Source organism: Sparus aurata, chromosome 1 (genome assembly GCF_900880675.1).
Source record: "Sparus aurata chromosome 1, fSpaAur1.1, whole genome shotgun sequence".
In the NCBI taxonomy this organism is placed as follows: domain Eukaryota; kingdom Metazoa; phylum Chordata; class Actinopteri; order Spariformes; family Sparidae; genus Sparus; species Sparus aurata.
The window spans coordinates 21144122-21167281 of record NC_044187.1 but is presented as its reverse complement, the minus strand read 5'-3'; the positions used below and the strand labels follow the sequence as shown (position 1 = coordinate 21167281).

Sequence of the window (23160 nt, the reverse complement as noted above, 5' to 3'; positions counted from 1 at the left end):
CTTGGATTACATTGGGAGAGCTGTAAATGGAGCCATTTAAAAACGAAAAAAAATCTGTTTGGTTTTTACATTTTAAAACATCTCTACCTACTTCAGTTGTTTAGAACGCTGCAAAAATGTTATTTGACCCAACTTTACATTTGCATGTGAGCAATTAGACAATGACAAAATGTTTGGCTTCTCAAGCACCTCAGAGACTTGACATTATTTTGTCATTATTTTGATGTAAAACTGTAAATGTATAACTATCACTCCTTATTAAGACAAAAAGAAAGTCACTTTCCAAATTGTCAAGTTTTATTTCATCAGGGACAAATTCAAACAACAAGAGTATTACTTTGACACTTGAACAGCAGGGTTTGTTTTTTCATTTATTCTCAAGACGTCACAAAGTTGGCTGCTGTCTTGCTCATTTACCTTGCAAACAGGAGAAGACACCATTTACAGGACACACATGGATATTATCTCCAATTCCTCAGTCGATCACCACAGATCAGCGGCAGTGGTAAAACTGAGGCTGTGTCCACACCTTTGGAAAGAACCTGCTGCTGTTCTTATATTTAATAAGTAGGCAAACCCACAACAGTAGTAAAAGTCCCCATTTTGGGGCTATAGGTATACAGTGTCCACAAACCCAACACATTGGTTTATATAGTATTTATTATCATTATCTTACTGTCCATTTAAATGAACCAAATAAAACACATTACAATAATAGCCTTGCCCTTCACCACTTGTCACCGTGAGTTGAGTGAGACTCAGAGCAAGTTGTGTTATTGTATTCTCCTCAAGCTTCAGAGTCGAGCTTTGTCAGCCATACATGAAAGTGAATCAGTCAGTCAGCAAGAGTGGAACAGTCCTCTGCACAAAGCCAGTCTGAACAGCTCACAAGTAATATGGATTAGTAATGCAGTTATTTGAGAGATTTGTGATTATGTCAAAGAGAAGATAAAGAGGTCTGACAGAGGGGTGTGTGATGTTTTACTGATAAACAAGTTATAAGATGTTGCTCTATATTGTTGTACTGTGTTTGTGACTGTGTATGTCTGACTGACCGGGTGAGCTGTGTGTGTGTGTGTGTGTGTGTGTGTGTGTGTGTGTGTGTGTGTGTGTGTGTGCGTGCGTGCGTGCTCAGGGCTGGCTCTGGATGTGTCTGCGCAGCTCCTGGGCCTTATCCCTCAGGTCTGGTCTGCTGTCAGACTGAAGCGTTGACAGGGAGCGCTGCAGCTGCTCCCGGCTCTTCACCGACACACAGTCCCACTGTTCACTCTCTGTTAACATAACACAGGCAAAACAGTATTTCATCAGTGACACCTTAAACTATCTAAAAAAGACCCAAAAGAAAGCAGTTTTGCGTTGAAATTCAAAGTATTTGCAGAGTAGCATTGTCAAAACTCTGTGGTTAGATCTTTGCAAAAAATAAATACTTACCTCCAGTTCTCTTTACGATCAGATCCACAACTGACAAGGCCTCTGTCCTCACAGAGGAGTAGCTTTTGTTTTCTGGAATGGAAAAAACACAAATATGGTTGAAAATGCTGCAGGCATATTAAGACTATAACTGAATGAGACTGAGGTCCTTACCTAAAGGGTAAGTGAGAGCAGCACAGGTGTCTGTGAGGATCTGTGACAATGCATTGACGTCTTTGTTGCCTTTATCTAGCAGCAATAAGCTGCGGAAAGAAAACTTAAATTAGAAATTAAAACTAGGTACACTTTGATCATCTTGACTAATTCAGGATTCAACAATAATTTCAAAATACAAGAAAATGTTGGTAAAGCTCTTGCTCGTCTGTTCCTTACCCCTGGAAGTACGCCTTCATGGACTGTAGAACAGCAAGCTGGACTTTCCAGGTGCTCAGCTTGAGCTTCTCACACATCATACTGCACACCTCTATCTGGAAACGAGCTACACACAAACACGCAGACACACAGTGTTCAGAACATTACTTGGTAGAGGCCACATCTCAGCTTCCCAGCAGCCCACCCACCTGTTGTTGTAAAGGTGGTGGAGTGAGTGGGAGAAATGCCGCCATGGTATTCGAGTGATATGATGTAGCTTATAATTTTGACATGACATTTGGCAAATTTTGAATGGCTAACTTGTCAAATTTAGTGAACAACAGACAACAAGAAAATGGAGAAAGCATCTTTTTTTGTATGGAGAGAACATAAAATGTCAAAATCATAGTACAGGCGCTTACATGTCTGTGTGAGAAAAATTCTAAGTATTGCATTCTTAAAAAAAAAACACCTGCTTGCATATTTGCTTCAGGTAACATAAACTAAGAAAAATCAAACTGTTGCACTGCAAAATGTGATGTAATTATGATTTTGCACGCTACTACTGAACATGAGGACCATCACAAACTAGGGTCAAGGCTCAAAGGAGCAACTGTGGTCTGCAAAATGAGCAGCAACTGGCAGAGGGAGTCAAAAACTGTACCACTGTTTTCATCTTCAAAAAAAGAGGGTACGGAAGTGAAAATAAATCCTTGCTGTACTATATTATTGTGGGAATGTTACTCAGTGTCCAGGATTAATATTTGTCACCACACACACACAATGCAATATGTAAAACAGTGTAATAGTGTTTATAAGTTTCCCTGAACCAATGAACTTGTTCCATCCAAACAGTGGTCCAGTTGTGTCTGTTCTAAAGAAAAACTCACCCTGAGTCTGTGAGTTTCTCGGCCAAGCCTTTCCAAGAGTCTCAAAAGCACAGAGCAGAGCTTCTGTCTGCAGCTCTTTCTCCTTAACATCTCTATCATCATCATCATCGTCCAGTGACCTCGGTGATGCACCACCACTTTCTGGGCAGCTCTGTTGAGAATCAGAAGGATAGATTGAGCCAAGTTGTAATGCAGTTACATCTTCAAATATGGTGCCACAGTCACAAACGGGCGATATGAAACAATTATATGTGATTGAACCTTCTTGATCAGAGGGAAAAGGATCTCCGCCACGACGCTGAAACGGTCCTCCTGGCTGCTGTGAAGCACGTCTCCAGCACAGCGCACAGCAGCCATTTTGTACACCAGACTCTCCTTACGACATTCCTTCAACACAAGCTCCAGCACCTCAGAGATGGTGGGCTGGCCTGCACAAGGCTTCTGAAGCTCCGCACTAGAAGTGAGGAAGAATGGAAAAACAGAATAAAAACAACAAAGATCCTTAGTTATCCTTAAAAAAAAACCCAGAGAAAAAGAGTTCTGCAAGGAGCCTCACCTGCATTTGGAGACCACAGATCCAATGGCTTTTAACAGCTCCTCCTGAAAGAACAAAAAAACGAGACAAACAAAAATCATTTTCTATAAAAATATTTATATATTTTTTTTTACTGTTGTTGTTTAATCATTACCTTTCCAGCCCATGTGCGTCCAGATAGTCCCTGCATTAAAGCTGTTAATACCATGCCAAGGTGTGGTGCCACCAATGAGCCGGTCTGTTCCTTGGCAACGGTTGCCATGGCAGCAGCACCCTGAGCCTTCATCTTCCAGGACTGGGACTGCAGCGCCGTCTGCGTGAGAGCAATCAGCTCTGTCATGTAGAGTCTGATGCCTCCAAAGCTTCCTAGAGTCAAAGTAAAGTGTGAAGAGTAAAAGGTTACGTTATCACAATGACAAGAAAGCTACAGATGTAATGATTGGTGTTGAATCAGCTGGTGCTCTGTTTGAGTGTTTCTCACCTGGAACGTTCTCCTGCCACACCTCACCCCACAGCGTGGCGTCGTGGCTCTCCCCTTTCTCCTCGTCAGGGCCTGGCGCCTGATGCATTCCCAGGAATGCCAGCGGGAGAGCCACCCCGGCATGGCCCTTCAGCACATCAGGACTGTAGTGGCTGATGGCGTGCACAGTCAGTGCGCATGAGGACTTGTACACCGGCTCTGAGAGTAAGACAGTTTGTTTACCATTTAGTTAAATGCACAAAGATATCATCATATTTTGAGGAAAATGGTGAATTCTTTACCTTCTTTCTCCAAGTACCAGCTGTTGAGCTTCAGCAGGAGTTTCTCTACACTGCTGTCTTTTGCTGTCTGACGGAAAAAACAAGTAACAACCCATGCTTAGTCACTAAGAGCAACCTATGGTGTGATTAATGTTAGACTGCTTAACAGATGTGTTGCTCACTCTGACTAGATGTCCCAGAGCAAAGGCAAATTGTTTTTGTACGACGGTGCTTCTGTCATGGACACCACTCAGCAGGGCACTCATCAGTTTACCTGAAGACACCATAATATCTTTATTTTTAGTTCACTTGCTTTATACAGTAAACATATCAGAGAAATAGCTAAGCATATCTACAACTTACCTGAGTATGGGGTGAGGTCCTGAGGGCACTGCACTGTGAGTGAAACAATGACACTAGCACAGCCTCCCTAACACCAAGAAAAGAGATGAATATAAAAACATCAATAACATATCTTTAAGTACAAACAAGTGTAAAAAAATCAACCATTTACACACATTTTTTTTTTTTTTTTAGTATCTGTCTACCTTGGTGCCCAAGCCCACTCCACTCTTGAGCAGCTCACAGAGCCTGGGAACCAGTTCTCCCAGTACAGAAACATCGAGGTGCTGCAGACACTGAGCACAGGGAAAACACAAGACAGATCTTAACGAATTTTGTTGTTTTTATGTTTTATAAAGTAGGAACCTTACATTTTTTTCCTGTGACACCTAAAACAGGTTCCAATACCCTCAAGCGACTAATTAGTTGCTAAGCAGTCTTTTTCTTACCATGTTGACGGTCTCCATCATGGGAGAGGACTTGGCAGCACTCAGCCTGGCAGCATCCATGGCACTCTGTAGAGACAGAATGAACACAACATTCATATAAGCTCGAACCTGTGAAAAAAACTTTCACACTTTTAAGGCTTTGGTTTCCAGAATATGTAGAGAATGCAGCAGACAGCTGAGGTTACCTTTTCTTGCTCTGTGGCTCTGAGACTGAGGTAGTTGAGGACCTGAGGCTCCAGGGTGCTGAGAGCCTCCAGCAGAGCTGGGATCAACCGGGAAGCATGGGGCTTCAGTCTGGCACCGGCTGTCTTACTGATCTTCACCAAAGTTTGGATACTGGACAAAAGAACATAAAATAGATTGGCGGGGTGTAAATAAGGCAGACGGTGATGTGGCACAAAAAATTACAGCCTGTTAATGTGATGACTGGAAGAAGAACATAAGAGCCATGACATATTAGAAAACTGCATCTGTAAATTTCTCCTTGCTATGGCAGTTCTAATGAACCACAGTTCAATGCATTAAAAAAAGGCAAATCACTGCCAACACCAACTAAGACATTGCATGTTCACCACTTGATCTTTCCAGGATCATATTTAGGTAAACTGTATGTTGAGAAGAATCTTGTTTGATTTTACAGTTGTTTACTGTCATGCTCCAAAAAACATCGACAGCCTGTTTGCCATCTACTCCCACAACCAAAATGCAATTTTTGTAACTAACAGACATACAGCATAAGTGTCCTCAGTATGAGCTGTTACCTCAGTGAGCGGACCTCTGATACATTGCTAACGATGCCTTTCTCCAGCAGGGTTGGTAACATCACTGCCACAGTTCTCTGGGCTGCAGAGCCTGTAGACTCACACATACGAGTACACACCTGGACAGAGAGAGAAAGACATACTGACCCTCGGACGTGCTCGTTTCCAGAAAAGATTCAACGAAAAGGCCAATTCTGTGACAACCAACTTTACCTTACTGAGTGTCTTCAGTGTTAGGTCTGCCGCTTTCCTCACAGATTCCTGAAATCCAAAATGTCAACGTCAGAATCACATTACAAAATCATGAAAAATAAATCATCCCTATCCGTAACATGTCTATAGTAATGCGCTGTGTGTAAGTCATGTCTGCTCCACATGATATTTTTATTTCGATTGTGTCAGAAATATTTACAAATGCCATCTGTTGCTTTTGTGATAATTTCAGGCTTACCTTGATGTCATCAAGGACTCTAAAGAGTGTCTCCCATATTTCCGCTAGGTGATCGATGAGGTCATCAGCTTGGCGGCCGCGAATCAGGTCATTTAGGGCCAGGCAGCTGGAAGGAAAATCCATTAATCAAACACATTTCTTTCTGACATTTACATTGTAGGCTTCCAGCTGACAAACTTTTGCTGAACAGGTTGCAATTACTCTATGAGGAGAAAGAATTACTCTTGCTGGATAAAGATAACTACAAGGATCATATTGGCTAGTATGATAACAAAAGTTACAAGAATTACAATGTGCAGGGCCATTACAATGTTCCTGAGGCCAGAGAAGAAAAGGCATAAGAAACAAAAAAACCTTTTGGAGTGATTTGAAGCGAACTGCTGTTCTGTTACTTTACACCCGGAAAAAAATCCCAAATAAATTCATGGCACAGGACAATAATCTCTTTAAAATACTTTAGTCTGCTTGCAAAAATGTCATAACACTAAACTGTTGCAGGTAAAACCTCCAAACAAAGACAACTGGAATGCCATTGTCAGTAAAACCAACTGTGTGGAGAAACAAATTTTTACCTTGAGACGTAAAACAATGACTATTTGTATGTACATTTATATGTGCTTTTAAAATGTAACACTTAACAATAAATTATCACATTAAATAAGTCAAAGAGAGTAGAAAAGTGGATATCAATATTCTTAATAATCTTCATTTTTAGGAGTTTGAAGTTTAGTGTGTGTATTGTTATTGTACCTGGACTCGCGCACTCTCCAGGTGTTACTGGTCAAGTTGGAAATTACATCCTGCAGAATCTCCTTCAAATACTTGTCCACCTAAAACACATCAGAACAAACATGCATGCTCACATTACCTCTAATGACAGTAGATTATTACATATTGTGTCTTTTTGTGAGTGCACTCCTACCAGGGTTTTATCAGTGACCAGGGCATCCCAGATGCTGGTCATGGCCTGGCGAATGCTCAGGTTGGGGTCAAACTGGTAGCGGTAAAGACGGGGTATGAGCTGGGGCAGGAATGGAGCCAGCTGCTCTCCGGCCTTAGCAGCGATCATGTGGAAACCAAAAGCTGCTCCCTGAAAGGAGGTCAGGTCGGGTGGAAGGAAAGGTTTAACAGATGGAAGGAAAATTGGCATGTGTGTTGGCCAGAAAAGAGGTTTGTGAGTATGATGCATGAGCAGGGTACCTTGCGGGAGTTCCACATGGCATGATGATTGGCCAGGTTCATGAACTTGTAGACGAGATCTGGTTGGTTCAGGTCACTTGCCAAAGAACAGAGCTCCTTGTATGTGGTCAGTCCGTGACTGCCATGAGCCAGGCACACAGAACCCACAAAGATGTTTAGTTTAGAATTTTCAACTAGACAAACAAAAGAGCAAAAAACGTCTTCAAGCATTGACGTATGACTTACCCATCAGGTGTTTTCCCCAAACCTTCTCCTTGGAACACCTCTGTTTCGTCTGAAACAGCATGTTTCACTCTGTTTGCAAAGATGAAGAAGAATTTTACAATATCTTTATACACTGAAAATATTCTGGTCTTATTTATTCCTCGCCTACAGACAGGACGTTTCGGCTTCCTGTGACCCTCTCTCTTTTCATTCCTTTCTCCTTTACTCAACCATCCAGTCACCTTTTGCCAGTCATTAGTGTTTCCACCAGGGTGGACACCAGTTTCTGCTGGTCACCCTCTCCTCCCATCTCATAGACGAGGCCCAGGCCTTTAGACGCCACATCCTGACTCAACTCTAGGTGAAAGAAGAAGAAACGACGGATGAGGACTTAGGAAAGACGGAGAGCAAGCAGTGTTGCTGTTTGTTTTGTAATGTTCAATAGATACATTTGAATAGCACTGGCTGGTGTCAGTAATGAGCAGACCGATCTAACCATCTGGTTAGACAGAACTCTCTTCTTACCATCAGGGTCTGAGAGAACAGAGATGAACGCCACTTGAATCTCCTTCAAATGGGACTGTAGGAGCAAAGGGAGGAGAAGAGAATTATTCCCATTACAAACAAAAGTGACTCAACATATGTAGATACCAAGACTAAATTCTTCCTTCAAGCAGTCGTAATTAATTAACAATAGACCCACCGTGATTTCCTTGTGTTGGCTGAGTCTCTTGACCAGGGAGAGCAGCCATATGCAGGATGCCTGTCGGACGTGGGGGTTCTGACTGGGTATGTACTTGGACAGGATGGACTTAAGGACCCAAGGAACCACATCATTGTTTTTCACATCTAGCAGGGAAAGGAGGAGAATAGAAAGACAACAAATTACATGTCTAGTTTTGCTGAGGGAGCATCTGAGGTTTAGATAATAATTAACTATTGTATGGAAACGTACAATGAGGAAAAGTAATATCTGATAACTAGTAATGCAGAGCTGCAAGACAGAAAAGGTGTTTTTCATTGGCCAACATTTTAATGTGGCAATCACTGTCATCATGCAAGAATTAGTCTGACAAATCTGACCACTTGATGACTGCAATGCAGACAGTCAGCCTCAAAACATACTAAACAAAAATTAGATATTCATTATCATTTGAGTAATTCATTTTTGTACATGAACAAACATGTACATCAACTGTCTGAAGGGCATTTGGATTACTACAGGACAACCGAAAGTACGTACTTTGTGGTGGGCTGTACTGGTCCTCAGTGCAGGTCCATGGGTCTCTGGCAGCTCCTGAGCTGGTGCCCACTGCAGCACTGGTTATAGCCTCTCCAACTGTAAACTGCAGCTCAACCTGCTTGGCCTAAAGAGAGAAAATATGAGATTTTTCTACTACTGAGCCTCACAGAAAACTTCACAGAGACCAGATCAAAGATATGAAGAAATCTGCAAAGCAAGTCCACTTCTTCCCTAACAATAGTTCTTTAAAAGACTACTTGTGTTTCTTAATCACGGAACATACACGCATCATTTTACAGCTAATACTTTAAATTGGGTAGCTTGTTCCCACTAACTCTAACACTCCCGAATATTTTGTTAGTTCTGACTACTTCTGCTGTCTGTCGAAGCCCTACATTGCTACCATCAGTCAGTCATGTTTCATACCTCTACAGAATCCATGAGACCCTGCAGCAGCTTCTTCTGATGGGGGAAGTCTCCATCTCCCACAGGTAGGTAACCCAACGTTTGGATTGATCGCTCCTTCATCTGGAGGAGGCAGAAACAAACAACGTGATGCAAGTTGCAAATATTTTAGTTGAAGATCTGAGTTGTCGTTAATACATAGAGCAGGAATGCAGTATAGTAATGTGTTATCACAAAGGAAATATCACAGCAAGAGATCCCTTTTGTTGAGTCCCATGTTACCTTTGTGCTTTCCTTGCCAGAGGGGATGCGAGCCAGCAGGTTTTCTACAGCTGACAGTTTGGTGAAGCCGTCCCCCTCTGCAGGTATCAGCAGGGGGCCGTTCCGCCCAATTTCTCCTAGAGCTGTACACGCTGCCACAGCCAGCAGTGCACTACTGCTGTCTAGGAAGGAACCTAGATGGAAACACATACAGGTTGATAAACCAATAATGAGTAGATGGAATCATTTGTGTTAACATAAAAAGTTTAATGGCAAAAAAAGGGAAAAATGTTTTGTAATTGGAAGAAGATTAACAATTCCCTTTACGTCTACTTTTAAAGGGATAGTTCGTTTTTTTAAAAAGCGAACTTAACCACCTAAAACAAGACTCACCTAAATTTTTTTTACATCAGTTCAAGTGTACGTTGTATAGGTAAAATTCACACTGCTTTACATCGCCGTCAGACCGCACTTTCTTTTGGCACTACATTTTCTCAACCGCAGAACCCCCGTATCCCTACGCATGAGTGCTAATGCGGAAGGATACGGAGAGTTAAGTTTCGTTTTTATCGAAAGTAAACCTCTCGTCCACCAGCTGAGCCTCGCGCTGTATTCCGCTGCTCGCAGATCAGCTGTTGCCCAGTTACGCTAGTGCGTAGGGATACGGGGGTTCTGCGGTTGAGCAAATGTAGTGCCAAAAGAAAGCGCAGTCTGACGGCAATGTAAAGCGGTGTGAATTTTACCTATACAACGTACACTTGAACTGATGTAAAAAATTTTAGGTGAGTCTTGTTTTAGGTGGTTAAGTTCGCTTTTTTGCTGGACCCCGTTCACTGCAGTACAAAGCTGAGTGTCTGGGCTGGAGCAGCTCTCTACTTCTCCAAACTGAGGCTGCGCTGATCTTTGATTACGGTAGGAAACAGACCGACTATAGATATGTACTTTATATGACCCCACTTCAAAAAACCTGAACTATCCCTTTAAGTATCCAGGGAAATAAACAGAAACTTAACATCAATTTATTGTACTCTAAACTAGAGTCAATAAACGTAGCCAATGATGAAACCAAAATAATAACAAACCAATCGTCTTGGTGGCCATGGCAACAAGTTCATCATCTTCTTGGGAAGTGATGCTCATTGGCTGCTCCATGTTGTGCGTCGAGTCACTCGAGTTGAGAGCTTTTTTCCTGCTCATGTATCTTCCCACCATGTAGCCGAGAGCCAAGGTGGCGCCATGCTGAGTCTCAGGACTCTGTGGTTCAACAAAACCAGTAAATATTTACTCAAGGGAAAAAAGCACACTTTGAAAGTACAAAAAACTTCATAGAGACAAGTGGCTTACATGGTTGTCTTTGGTGATTTTGACCAGGTTGTGAACAGCCATCTGCAGCTCGTTGCCAGTCATGGTGGAAATCACCAAAGCGTACAGCTGGGCTGCGAGCTCCCTCATGTCCTCCTTATTTGTGTTCATCAGACTCTGGAGAAGAGAGAAACAGCTGTGATTTGTGAATTAGGCTCCAATATCATAGGATGCTAAATGATGGGGCTAATTGTTTAGTGGTGCTGATATTTATCTCACTAATTTGAGCACAATAAAAGTCAACAGAGAGTTGCCTCCATCCAACATCTAATTAAACACATAAATAGATAAAATACTCACTTTAATCCAGTCAATTTTATCAACATATCTGGGGGCCAGTTTCTCTGGGCAGACAGACACCACCTCTAGCAGACAGTACATAACTGGAATTCCTGTTGAGAACATACAAATTACCACAATTATGATCACAATAAACTCCACCATACTTTGTATATATTACTTTTAATTGGTTCAATAAACAGTTTCACCCTTGCTTTTTCTGTACCACTATATTGAACTTAACTGAAGACATAATCGTGACTCAGAGCGATAAACATAAGCTATATGTAATTATCACTAAGAAGCCCATACTAACAAAGTAGACCTGATTTAATTCTGTAGTATAATAGAATGGCTCTAAGGATAGGGCAAGTTTAACTTCTCTCACCCCCGACAGCAGACAGCAGCTGCTGCAGTAGATCCATGTACACATGAACAGGATTAGCCTCAGAACCCTTTGATACTGAAGACTGATGCTCAGAGGTCAGCAGTGTGTGGATATAGCGGCCGATGGCTGGTGCATCATCCTGCATGTCTGTCAGGCGTGCGGACATAGGTGTGGCTCCAGCGCTGTAGGCCAAACACATCCTCAGATAGAGTACAATCTGGAGACAATGGAACAGAAAAATTAGGTGCCAGCAGCGAAAAAAAAAAGTGAAAAATCATCCATGTCTCGGATTAATATTTACCTCCCCAAATGCAGATGGGTTGAAAGGAATAGTGGAGGTTCCAACAATGTACTTAGCTGGAGTCTTGATCCTCTGAGCTGCCTGATAACAACATCACCAATATGCAATGACAATCATTATTTCTTTCACCCAAAAAAATGGCCACCTTGTAATCTGGGTGTATCACCTCCAAGATGATGACAAATATGGACGGAGCCTCACCTTCTCTTGGACATAAGCCACCATGTCAGGAAATGATGGCATTGGCTTTGGTCCTTCCTTCTCCGAGCTCTTGGTAGAAAAAGCTCTCAGAGCTTTCTGGGCCTCCCCAGACACTTCCTCCCTCCTAAAACATAAGAAACAATCTAATTTTAGCTTCTGCATCACTCAGGAACATAAACCATTAACACCCTAATTTCAGTTTATTGAAATAATACGTGCTTTCAAGATTAAAAAAATGCTGATGGTATATTGATGCTGCAATCCGTTTACCATTAAACTATTTGTGTTTTGGGACTTACGGATCACCAGCTGCCAGGAGCAGCAGGTATCTTGATGGCACGTGATCAGGAGCAAACACTGTGCTGGCAAACTTCATGGCAACCTGACGAACTTGCACCTCCGGCTGCACGAAAAAAAAAGGAGTGTGTTTAATTTGCCTCATGCCTACTTATCAATTTAGTCAACATTAATGATTTTTAAATTCAAAATCCAACATACATTTTGCCTGTGTACACTCACCTTTCCTATGTATGCAGCCACCAGGGCCTCCATCAAGTTCAGCAGTGCCCCCTGTAGGTTGGCATAAGCTCCAACCATCATAGACAAAGCTTCTTGGATGGCAAGACGGACATCCGCTTCCTCCTGAAGAGGATGCAGAATTATGGAAATGTCAATATCAGATGCACCGCTGTGGTCTCTTATAGGCTTAGAAAAAGATTATACAATAAACTAGTACTGTTGGTTTACTTTTAATATAGTGTGGTTTGCTGCCGGGTTTCATGTGAATGTAATGTCCTTTTTTCTAGAGCTCGTTTACCTACCTTGCACATGGACTCAAAAAACTGCTGTACAAGGGCAATATCCTTTGTGAAGAGCTGTGGCATGCGGCTGGAGGAGAGGATATAAAGGTAGAATAGTATTCATTTCTAAAATTCCACACCAAGCTGGAAGTGTTTAAAGGGAAATGAGAGACATTTTATTTTACCTTGACAGCTTTCCAACAGCAGAGTAGGCAACACATAGCAACTTCGGATCCTGCAAGGACAAATGTTGAAAAGGTATCAGTCATATTAATGACTGGGTTGCAGTTTAAATGTGTGTTGCCATTAGTAGTTTTACCTCCTTGTATTCATTAATTAGCTTGGTAAGACCATTAAGCAGCATTAGTCCCAACGGTTTATTAGTGTCGGGACATCTGGAAAACATAAAGAGCCCAAATCAAATTAAAATAACAACAACACAGAAATTTAAAATGGCTAAATCCACAAAAGGAAAAAATGCACTTTGCTTACACCATGCAGATGTGATGGACAAACTGCAAGGTGAGAGACAGCAGTTTGTTGTTGGTATTGGCTCCAAACAGACCGTCATAGACAACCTGTGGAAGAGATAAATGATTGAACCATACACTGCCTAATGACACTTACTCCAACTTGTGTCTTCTAAATTTACGCCATGAAAATTGAGAATACACAATCAGCAACACCAACAAACATCACGCAAAAAGCCTACCTGGATATTAGCTGGAAAGCACTCTGCAGCTAGTCGTGACCGCAGAAGATGTGGCAGGATCTTCAGTTTGACTCTTGTGCTTACTGGCTCATGTTTCAGCTCTTGCTTCATATTGCCACCCTGGTGCACATGCAAAACAATGTTATATATATATATATATATATATATATATATATATATATATATATATATATATATATAGCATATATATATATATATAGCATATATATATATATATATGCTATATATATATATATATATATATATATATATATATATATAAAAATGTATATATTTAATATATATATACACACATTAAACACTTATAAAACATATAAAAACTCTTTGATTAAGTGTGAAAATCAAATGAGTTCACAAACCTTTGTTTTAAGAGGAACATCCCCCAGATAAACCTTGTACATCTTGTTGATAATTAGAGGATTGTTCCAATCGATGATGCTGAAAGGTAATAAAACAAGTAAATTAATATATACGTGAATTGAAGTTTATACTCTAAGCATTTCTTTCTTATTTAAACAGATACCAGCCACAGCCTGAAGTAAATGTTGGCAACAAATCAATCAGAGATGAATGATTTTAATAGGTTTAAAACAGGTGTAGTAATTTAGCAATTACTTGTTTGATTTACTAAGTTCAAGGAAAGATCACAGAGTAGACGACTTGATAATTCATCAGAACATATGAACCAGAGATGATTCCAGCTCCTTCACGTACCTCTGTTTGCTCCTTAACTCCAGATCAGCTGCAGTGGCCACACTGTGTCGGGTGTCGCTTGAAGCCACCACCAGATGCACCACTGTCTCCACCTCTGGGACTTGCTTTGCCTCAATGAACTTCACTATGCCCAGTTTACACTGTTGATATGGAATACACAAGAAAGGGAAGCTGATTAGCTGCTAAACAAACACAATAAAATGTGTACAACACCTACATATACCCTAAAAATCTGTAAACAATCCTTAAAATACAGGCCTCACAATTTAACTTGCCTTGTCCAAAAACTGTGTTACATTTTTGATACATCTTAAATTTAAAGAGAATAGCTTTTGGGATAGACTGAAACTTTATCCAGTAAGTATACACAAACCTGTAAACTGCCTGAACTGACAAAAACATGACCACTACTGAACCTCCAGCTTCAGTTATCGTACCTGCTCTAGCTGCTCAGCGCTCCACTGAGCCTCTCCAATCACCCTCTTGGCAGCATAGACACTCATCCCTGGGGGAGGCTGGGGGAGACCCTGGCCACCAGCAGCAACTGTCCCATCTGCAGAACCTCCCTGGGAGGAGGAGGGAGCAGGACGAGTCGGGGATTCATTTAGCACAAACCTAGGGGAGCCGAAGAAAAAAAAATCTAGTTTAAAAGCTAAAATGCTTTTGCACGAGCAGCTAATAAACTCATTTCACTGGAGCGAGGCCACACAATAACCTCAGCACACAGCAGGACCTCACCCGTAAGGCATCAGTAAAACATCTAACATGAACTCCTGCAACAGCTGCACGGTCTTTGGCCTCTCAGTTAGGTTAAATGGAGAAGCATTCTTGGAGGTGTCTGCAGGGTACTTCATGTGGTAAAGAGTCGGAATCAGCAGATGCATCAGGCTGAGAGAAGACAGAGAACGTGAAGTGAACTCCAGAGTCCAACAATGAATTGAAGGGGTTAACCTCATGCCCCAAACCATACTTGCAACTGGGTATTGCGATAATAGTAAATATCATTGAGCATCAGAAGGTGTGTGAATGTATGTGTACCCCTCACCTGTCCTGCTGTGGTTGTGGCTTGCCTTCCATGGCAGTGAGAAGGGTGGGGGCTAGCTCACACTGCTTCCCCACCTCTAGACGTGGGTAGCCCATTTTGATGTAGATGATTGTGAAATTCTACAAAAAACAGAAATTATTACCACACCTGACTCAAACAATAGACTAATACTTAAAACAAATAAAATTAAGATTCAATTAGTATTGCTGCACCTGTATATAATCGACATCAGTGACAATAAAACTGACCATTTTACAATTTTTATCTTATGGAATTAATACACCTAAGATGAAGACAAGTGATTAATTTTTAAGTTAGTTACCTTTTACACTATACTTTCAATAAGTAACCTCTCCATAAATAGAATCATAAATGGCGTGTATATAAATAGCGCTTCTCTGATCTTAGATTTACAAGACAAGTCAGAAGTCACCCATTCACAGACACATCCATACACTGGTGGCGGAGGCTACCATGCAAGGCACCACCGGCTCCTCAGGAGCGATAACCATTGATACACACTCACACACTGATGGAAGACATGGCCACAGCAGGGGCAAGGATTCGAACCTCCGACCGGTGGACAATCGCCTCCTGAGCCACTGCCACCCATTAGGGCTTGAATGAACCTTAACCATTTTGAAATTTTCTTACCGTCACAAAGGAGGCGGCTGCAGGGTCCTGGTACTGTACCAGCAAAGTTTCTACTGGCAACTGAATCTTGGGTCGGCTTTTTATCCTCTTGTTCAGGTGGACCAACAACTCCATTACCTAGGAGAGGAGGCACGGAAAGTAATTTGGTGGTTTGATTAAAACAAATGCATAACCAGCAAATCTATCACCGACACTCACTGGCAAAATAGAAAATATCCAAGCTCCATAAGGGCATATTTACATTAGCAAGAGGTGACTATGTATATATACATTTTAAGTTATATGGGTTTATGTTACACATTTGGTTAAAAATAAGCAAATATTTGAGGCCAAGGATCTGCTGACGGCATTAGGCTGTAATATATTCACATTTTTCTGAGGTGTAGCTATAGAGCACACACTCAAGTGTCAGAGTAATCTCTTCAGGCACAGAGATAGGCAACACCCCTCTTACTTTCTTCCGCACACCCTCCTGAACGCTGGAGAGTTTGAGGAGCACAGGGGGTAAGAACTTGGAGATAATGTCCTGTAGCTGCTCATCTGTTTCTGCATGGCCCAGGCGGAGGAACACACGCTCCAGTTGATCTGTCAAAAAAAACCAAAACACATTGAACATCTTAAAACCTCTTACATCTCATGTTCTAAGTGGTTTATGTACTGAAAGTTGACGCATCTACTAAAGCCAATACATTTGCTAGAATTAATTTGCCAATAGCTTTTCATTCAGACATGAAAGTACAACCATTTTCCAACTGGGTGTGTGCATCCAGAAGGGGGAAGCAGCCTATGCGACCTTCAAAACAAAACACTGTGAACTAAAAAACAGACAGTCCCTCATACATGTTGCTCTAGTTTTGGCTAATAACTCGCCCTGCCAGCTGCTGTGTTGGTGCAACCATCACCCAGCCCTGCCTTCTTTCTCTCGGCATGGCTCACCAACCAGCTAGCTACCACCACTGACAGACTACCAACGTATTTCTATACCACGCCACCGGCTTCTAACACCCAGTGACACCACGCGCAATTAATCACAGATGCCCTATATATTGAGGTTTTAAATCCACACCTTAAATGTGTGATTGATGAAGATATATTAACAGCCTGCGTGATAGTTTCATTTTGACCATGACTGGGCAAACGGCCTCCTCCTGCCTGACGTTAGCATTCTTGCTAGCAGTGTAGCAGAGCAGCTAGCTCCTGTTCGTGTCCCAGTTTTTTTTAAAACAAACGAGCTTCGTTGTGACTTTAAAAACATCGCAGTCGTTAGAATTAAGCAGGTCCGTTGTCCCGTATGTGTTTGGCGGACATCGGCGCGACATTTTTAAGAGATATTAAGCACAAATAGCGCAGAGAGAAACTTACTGAGTTCATCCTGGGCAGCCATGTTTGCAGAGAGTCATTTAGCGACCCTCCCAGTTAGCAGAGTGTCACTGCAGCCACCAGAGCCACTCCTCAGCAGCTGCCTCATCACTCACACACACGGCAAGAACATAACTAATAAATATGAAATAGGTTTGTAATAACACTTGTTTAAATACAATATGCTCCATTACAATAATACACCATGGTATCATTGTTATGCTCTATGTTGCTGTATTCTGATATGTCACACCTGCATATAAATATAAAATTAACTTAAGTTGTTTTTATTAGGCTGCTTTCCCCTTGTGCTTTATTGAATTATGCACTGAGGTTTGGCCAACTACAGTAACTGGCTTTATCTACATTTAGTCAGCGGTTCACTGCGTTATTACTGTGCTGTGTCACTGTATTGATCAAACTGCACATTAGATGTTCAGCTTTCCACCCACTTTAATCTTCAGTTGTTCCTTTTTCTTATTTATCTATCAGATTATTTGAAAAGGGCAATACATGTAGGCATTACATCTCACCATAATGTAGCCCATGCAAGTTTTACTCAAAATACAACACTCAATACAATGCTAACAATAAAACAGAAATAGACAGGTAGCCACTTAAGACTGATTATTTTACATCCACAGTTAATAACAGTGTTTTGTTGTAACAAATACAGTGGTAGTTACATACTGCATGTTATGCAGCTACTCTGTAATATAAATTACAACAACATTTGGGTACCACTTTCTTCTAAATAAAAGGGTATTTAAGTTGTAAGTTGATTTTCACAACTGTCAGTGAATCAGTTAGCCTACTATATTTAGTTAAAAGAAGTAGAATAAAACCTTTGTGACTCCAGAGGAGGCTGCATTAATCTGATAAACTGCTAGTGATGTCACTCAGCAGCTGAGTTGCATTGTGGGTAATGTAGGCACCAGATTTAGTTTCAATTTATAAAATGTACCTTTGCAAGTGGTACAACTACTTGTTAGTTATTTGCACTGATGTAATATTACTAATAACATTTACTTAAGTACGGTACTTGTGTATAATTTTGGGTATTTTGTGTTTCCACTTCTCTCTGTTTCAGCTTTACTTTTGGTGCATATTAACTTTTGCTGGGTACCAAAATAATACTGACACAATATCTTTTATTCAGGTATCGTTTCTAGGTACATTTGCAACACTGGTTAATTATGTAGAATCAATATAATTCTATGAATACTATAATTTATTAAATTCTATATATGTATGTTTACAGTTTCATATATATATATTTACAGCTTCATGAATATTGACTGACTAAATATATGTGTATATATATATGTGTGTGTACATATATATATATATATATATATATATATATATATATATATATATATATATATACACACATATCAGTCAATATTCATGAAGCTGTAAAGAAAAACTCCTCTGTGGAAAACAAAAACTTTTTTTAGACTTATTTTAATTTACTTCGTTTCTATCACTGTATTCTATATATATTTTGAAATTAACATTCTACAGTTGTTCTTAATATTCGTATAATTATAATATTTGATAAACTTTTTAAAATCAAATTGTATGTGCAACATTTTATCTTATTTCTATCATAATCTTTAGTGCTCGTTTGTATCTTTTCATTATATTTAATTTAGTTGCAATTGGTGTTTATTAGTCTCTAAACTCGTTTTTAAGCCACGTTCTTTAGTCAATTAACTTGAATTGCACTGTAATTTGTTTGAAATGTGCTTTATGAATAAAGTTTGATTGATTTGATTGAAAATCAACATGCAATAACTTCTCCTCCGGATCAGTGAATAAAACTGATGAGACAGAAACATAAAACAGTTACAGGATGTGTGTGAATTTAAACAGTAAGTGTACATGCTGGAGACGCAGGTGCACTTTGAACCAGCACTGGCTGCGTTCCAGTCCCTCGGCTCTGCTGCTGATCCGCAGATCTCACAGTGCCTGGATAAGGTCTGCCCCACAGCCCGCCTCTGTCCACGGCCGTGCCCGTTAGCACGTTGACACACAGGAGCTGGAGTGGAAGCGGTACAGGACGCGGCCCCGACTCACGATCGCGGCGGTAGTAGCAGCAGCCAGCAGCTGTCATGTGAATCAGCTGGACGAACAAGGAAGGGGATAAACAACAACACGAACCCGTCTTTCTCTATCAAGGTAAAGGCACTCACGCTGTACACTTTCACGGAAACCACATGCGGTATACCGTCTGAAATCGTGCACGGTAGCTTAGTATTGTGCCGGTTTCTCACACAGCAGTGTGAATTTCGTGACTCTTGTGCAGAATTAGCCAAAGCTATCAACAGCTAACCGTTAGCTCTGCCAGCCAAAGAAGTTGGCACGCGTTCGTGCCAGTGTGCATTTCGCACCCTATGCTTTGTCATTGTTCGTCTATCTACTGCTAAACTTGTGGGATATCGATACTTAACATATACACTAGATACAGAACACACAGTATCATCTGTACCACACAAAGTCACACAGCGAAGTAGCCACGGGCCTATTTGCAGCCACCTTGCGAGGGACATTTAAACCCCATTGACTCGTGCGTGAAAGAAGTTAGCTAATGTGGTAGCTAGCTAGGTTAGCTTAATTATTAGCAGTGTCTTCCTCGTCCTAACTGCTATCCTCAAAGTGTTTTGGAGACCGGCACACTGAACACATATCAGATTGGAGTTAAAGGGCGCCGACTGAGTCCACCATCTGAATATGTGTTAGCTTATCGGCTGAGCTAGCAAGCCGCGCTAACTGTGCAGCCATTACTTTGCATCAAAACAAAACGTAGGCTAGTTGGCTAGTTAGCTGGCTGGGCAGACAACAAAGATGTGCCAAGCTGCAGACACTCAGGTTGTGTTATAAGCGAAACTATAATTCAGCCGAGATTTATTTGAGTTTTTTAAAATTTTTTATTTAAACAGGTTTGTTTTTAATAAAATAATAGGCTGAGTTTGCCCCACTAAGGTTACCCACGTTTTGAAATGTTAATTTAAATATCCGAACAAAGAGTAAGGCTTCAAATACATCGTGTCTAATCACTGTGTCTGGTTTCTTTTTTTAAATAAACTTGTTCAGCCTGCAAATGCCTGTTACATAACCGGGTCGCACGCCATTGGTGAGCAGTTAAATCGCGGTGTGAATTAATACAAGGCTGGATATCAGAATAGGTTAACTCGGGGTAAATTATCCTTTGTCTGAATGCACCCAGTAAAGTCAGAGTTGGGAGTGGGATGGGTGGATGGGACAAAAAATCTGAAAAGGGTTGTTGGCATCAGCAAGGATCAAAGGATCAAATCGACATTTGTTGAATCTCTACCTCCATCTGGTGGTGAACCTGTCACCAGCACACAATGCTAATCCCTTTCAGGTTCACTTACACACCTTTGAATTCATTTTATTGGCACAGATTTGGTCATGTTTTTAAATAAAATGCATCACAAGAAATTAGAAAAATAGGCAAAAGAAATTTAATAAAGACACTTGTATAAAATATGTCACATTCGCACTAGTTTTAATTTGTATTGATTTATTGCAGTACTAAATGTATACACTGCAACAGGTGCAAAAATAAAGGTGAAATAACTGATTAAAAGTAGTGATCTTGTTATAAGCCTAGTTTGGATTTAATTCTGTCATAATACACTCAATAATCAAAAACAGCTGGGAGGCTAAGCTAATTAACAATCATCAAGAGTTCAAACAAACCAATATTTATTACTTTTCACACGTTTTCCTTTGGCCAGACTTTAAATCTATTACAGTATCTAAAACCTCTATTCACCATCTGAATAGGGGTATATTATACCTTTTTAAAACGGATTTAGCGGATTAGGTTTAAACTAGGGCTGTCAAACGATTAATTTTTTAAATCGCGATTAATCGCATTTTGTCCATAGTTAACTAATATTTTTTTGGGCACATTTCTTTCTGTTCTAAATGTACCTTAATGTATTTTTTTCATGTTCTTAATACTTTTAACAACATAAGAAAGGGCAAATATGCTTGCTTTATGAAAATTTTTATTCAACACTTCAAATCATGCAGGAAAATGAAAGGCTCAAAAAATATCCCCTCGCCCTAAATGGGATCAAAACATGGTGATGTCTGCTTTTGGTGAGGGGGGGGGGGGGGGCCTCTCTGCATCTGCCATGTGTTTGGCTTGCAAATGATATTTGAGACTCAACGTACTTCAGTGGTAACTCATTTCATGTCGACAGTACGTGCAGATAACTTTTGTCCTATCGACCGAACCATCTGGCAGTGTTTTGAAAGTGAATTTGCCGTTCATAAGTCCCTTCTCCATTTCCTTTCACTTTCGCTTTTCAGTCCACCGTGTTTTTTCCGAACGCCAACCCTGCTTCTTCTTCTTCTGATTCCCTTTCTTATTCTTCTGCCACCCTCTGGATCAAGACTACAGGTGCCACCGATGGCTGTAAATCAAACAATGCGCGTTTCTGTTTTTTATACCGAGTAATACCGAGTGTTAATCGCGCGTTAAAAAATTTAACGGCGTTAAGAGGAAGTTGCGTTATTAACGCGTTATTAAGATAACTTTGACAGCCCTAGTTTAAACCTTTCTGTCCACATTTAAATCATTCATCAAACTCTTGTTGATGCTTGTCTATGTTTTCAATGTTTTGGTTTCCTTTTATAATGTTGTTTTGCAAATTATCTTTGAGTATCATGAAACTATAGATCTATTCAAATGAAATGTATTATTAATGGTGATAAATGTTGTTATCAAATATTATCGGCTGATAATGGCCTTTCACAGGTATTTTGGTATTGACGCATACGTTGTCCAATTTTGGTAGGAAAAAAAGATGTTTGTGGTAAATTATGATTATTCAATTCCAAATGAGGTTTAATGTTTCAAATCCCTGATGTCATTTTGCTAAATAAAGTTTATTGTTGGATTGATAACATCCTGCTGTTTAACAACCACATTTGAGGGATCATTGCGAAGAGATGTGTGTTAATGTATATGTTATGTATATATACAGTAGATATTCTATATATTGAGAATATTAGCCGATATATTGATATCAGGATTTTGTGCTCCCTCATATCAGTATTGACATCTGTCCCAAAATTCGAGTATCATTCTGGCTCGAGTACACATTATTTATCTTCCTCCACATAGTAACAACATGATCAGTACAGTTTTATCAGACCTATTTTCTGTCACCTTTACAATTAAATACCAATTATGAAATATGTTGATGTTTTTGTTTTCCTCCCAGGTCACATCTGGTGAGGTGGCAGGATGGCGGGAGCAGAGGTGTTCACCCCTGCGAACCCCTCCTGCAAGATTATGACCTTCAGGCCCACCATGGAAGAGTTCAAGGACTTCAACCAGTATCTGGTTTACATGGAGTCTCAGGGTGCGCACCGTGCAGGGCTGGCTAAGGTAGGTAGCATTTCAGCTTTGACAGGATGTTCAGGAGCACAGTGATAGAATATAAATAAATAGATAATCAGCCAGTAGCCTTTTTGAACATGGCAGGTTCACTAATGCTTATTTCCAATAATGAAATGTTTTATTGTACAAAGTGACTCTGTTCCTGCTTTATATTCAACGGCAGTCATTTCCTTCTCCATTTGTCCCTCAGGTGATTCCTCCTAAAGGCTGGAAGCCCCGTCGTACCTATGATGACATTGATGATCTGATGATTGATGCTCCAATCCAGCAAATGGTGGCCGGTCAATCAGGGCTCTTCACTCAATATAACATCCAAAAGAAGCCTCTTAGTGTGCAGGAGTTCAGGCGATTAGCTAACAGTGACATGTGAGTACTATGGAGTCATTTAATTGTTTTCAGTGCCTGATTGATTCTTTTAGGGAGGAAGACGTTTTTACCCATAGACATACATCAGTGTTCTGGTGCTAGGGCAGGAATCTAGTTTTTCTAGTCCACAGGGTACTTGACTGATGTATTACACTATTTGACAATGTTAAATCAATATAATTTTAGCATACATGATAATATCTACAAGACCTTCATTAATGTGTGGTTTCCCAGAGCAAATATTTCCA

At 40.5% G+C, this 23160-nt stretch overlaps 2 protein-coding genes across 8 annotated transcripts in view; one reads left to right on the top strand and one right to left on the bottom strand.

Moving 5' to 3' along the window:
- Positions 1 to 279: 279 nt before the first annotated feature.
- Positions 280 to 17125, bottom strand: ecpas (Ecm29 proteasome adaptor and scaffold). The gene is made up of 49 exons (XM_030433945.1): positions 17104 to 17125; positions 16196 to 16326; positions 15742 to 15858; positions 15088 to 15206; positions 14781 to 14930; positions 14480 to 14657; positions 14043 to 14182; positions 13688 to 13766; positions 13308 to 13427; positions 13088 to 13173; positions 12915 to 12990; positions 12781 to 12830; positions 12617 to 12683; positions 12315 to 12437; positions 12095 to 12198; positions 11796 to 11919; positions 11595 to 11675; positions 11294 to 11510; positions 10927 to 11018; positions 10609 to 10743; positions 10347 to 10518; positions 9286 to 9458; positions 9025 to 9126; positions 8599 to 8722; positions 8059 to 8204; positions 7881 to 7935; positions 7598 to 7712; positions 7377 to 7445; positions 7152 to 7269; positions 6874 to 7041; positions 6702 to 6781; positions 5952 to 6057; positions 5714 to 5761; positions 5501 to 5619; positions 4925 to 5075; positions 4740 to 4805; positions 4497 to 4586; positions 4312 to 4378; positions 4131 to 4222; positions 3970 to 4036; positions 3689 to 3886; positions 3362 to 3573; positions 3229 to 3272; positions 2934 to 3126; positions 2673 to 2823; positions 1804 to 1909; positions 1585 to 1673; positions 1432 to 1503; positions 280 to 1271 (listed from the first exon to the last, which is right to left on the bottom strand). The coding sequence occupies exons 1-49, from the start codon at positions 17123 to 17125 to the stop codon at positions 1132 to 1134; spliced, it is 5544 nt and encodes a 1847-aa protein (XP_030289805.1). The 3' UTR covers positions 280 to 1131.
- Positions 17126 to 19001: 1876 nt separating this feature from the next.
- The window catches only part of kdm4c (lysine (K)-specific demethylase 4C), a 31742-nt gene continuing 27583 nt past the window's right edge, over positions 19002 to 23160 (top strand). For 4 of the 7 annotated variants that reach the window (XM_030433967.1, XM_030434003.1, XM_030433995.1 and 1 more), the window contains exons 1-3: positions 19003 to 19284; positions 22368 to 22534; positions 22737 to 22912. In XM_030433967.1, coding sequence (XP_030289827.1) covers positions 22391 to 22534; positions 22737 to 22912 — 320 coding nt within the window. In that variant the 5' untranslated portion in view covers positions 19003 to 19284; positions 22368 to 22390. Of the gene's footprint in view, positions 19285 to 22367; positions 22535 to 22736; positions 22913 to 23160 lie in introns of all 7 variants that reach the window. The other 3 variants (XM_030434014.1, XM_030433975.1, XM_030433984.1) reach the window with 1 other exon arrangement.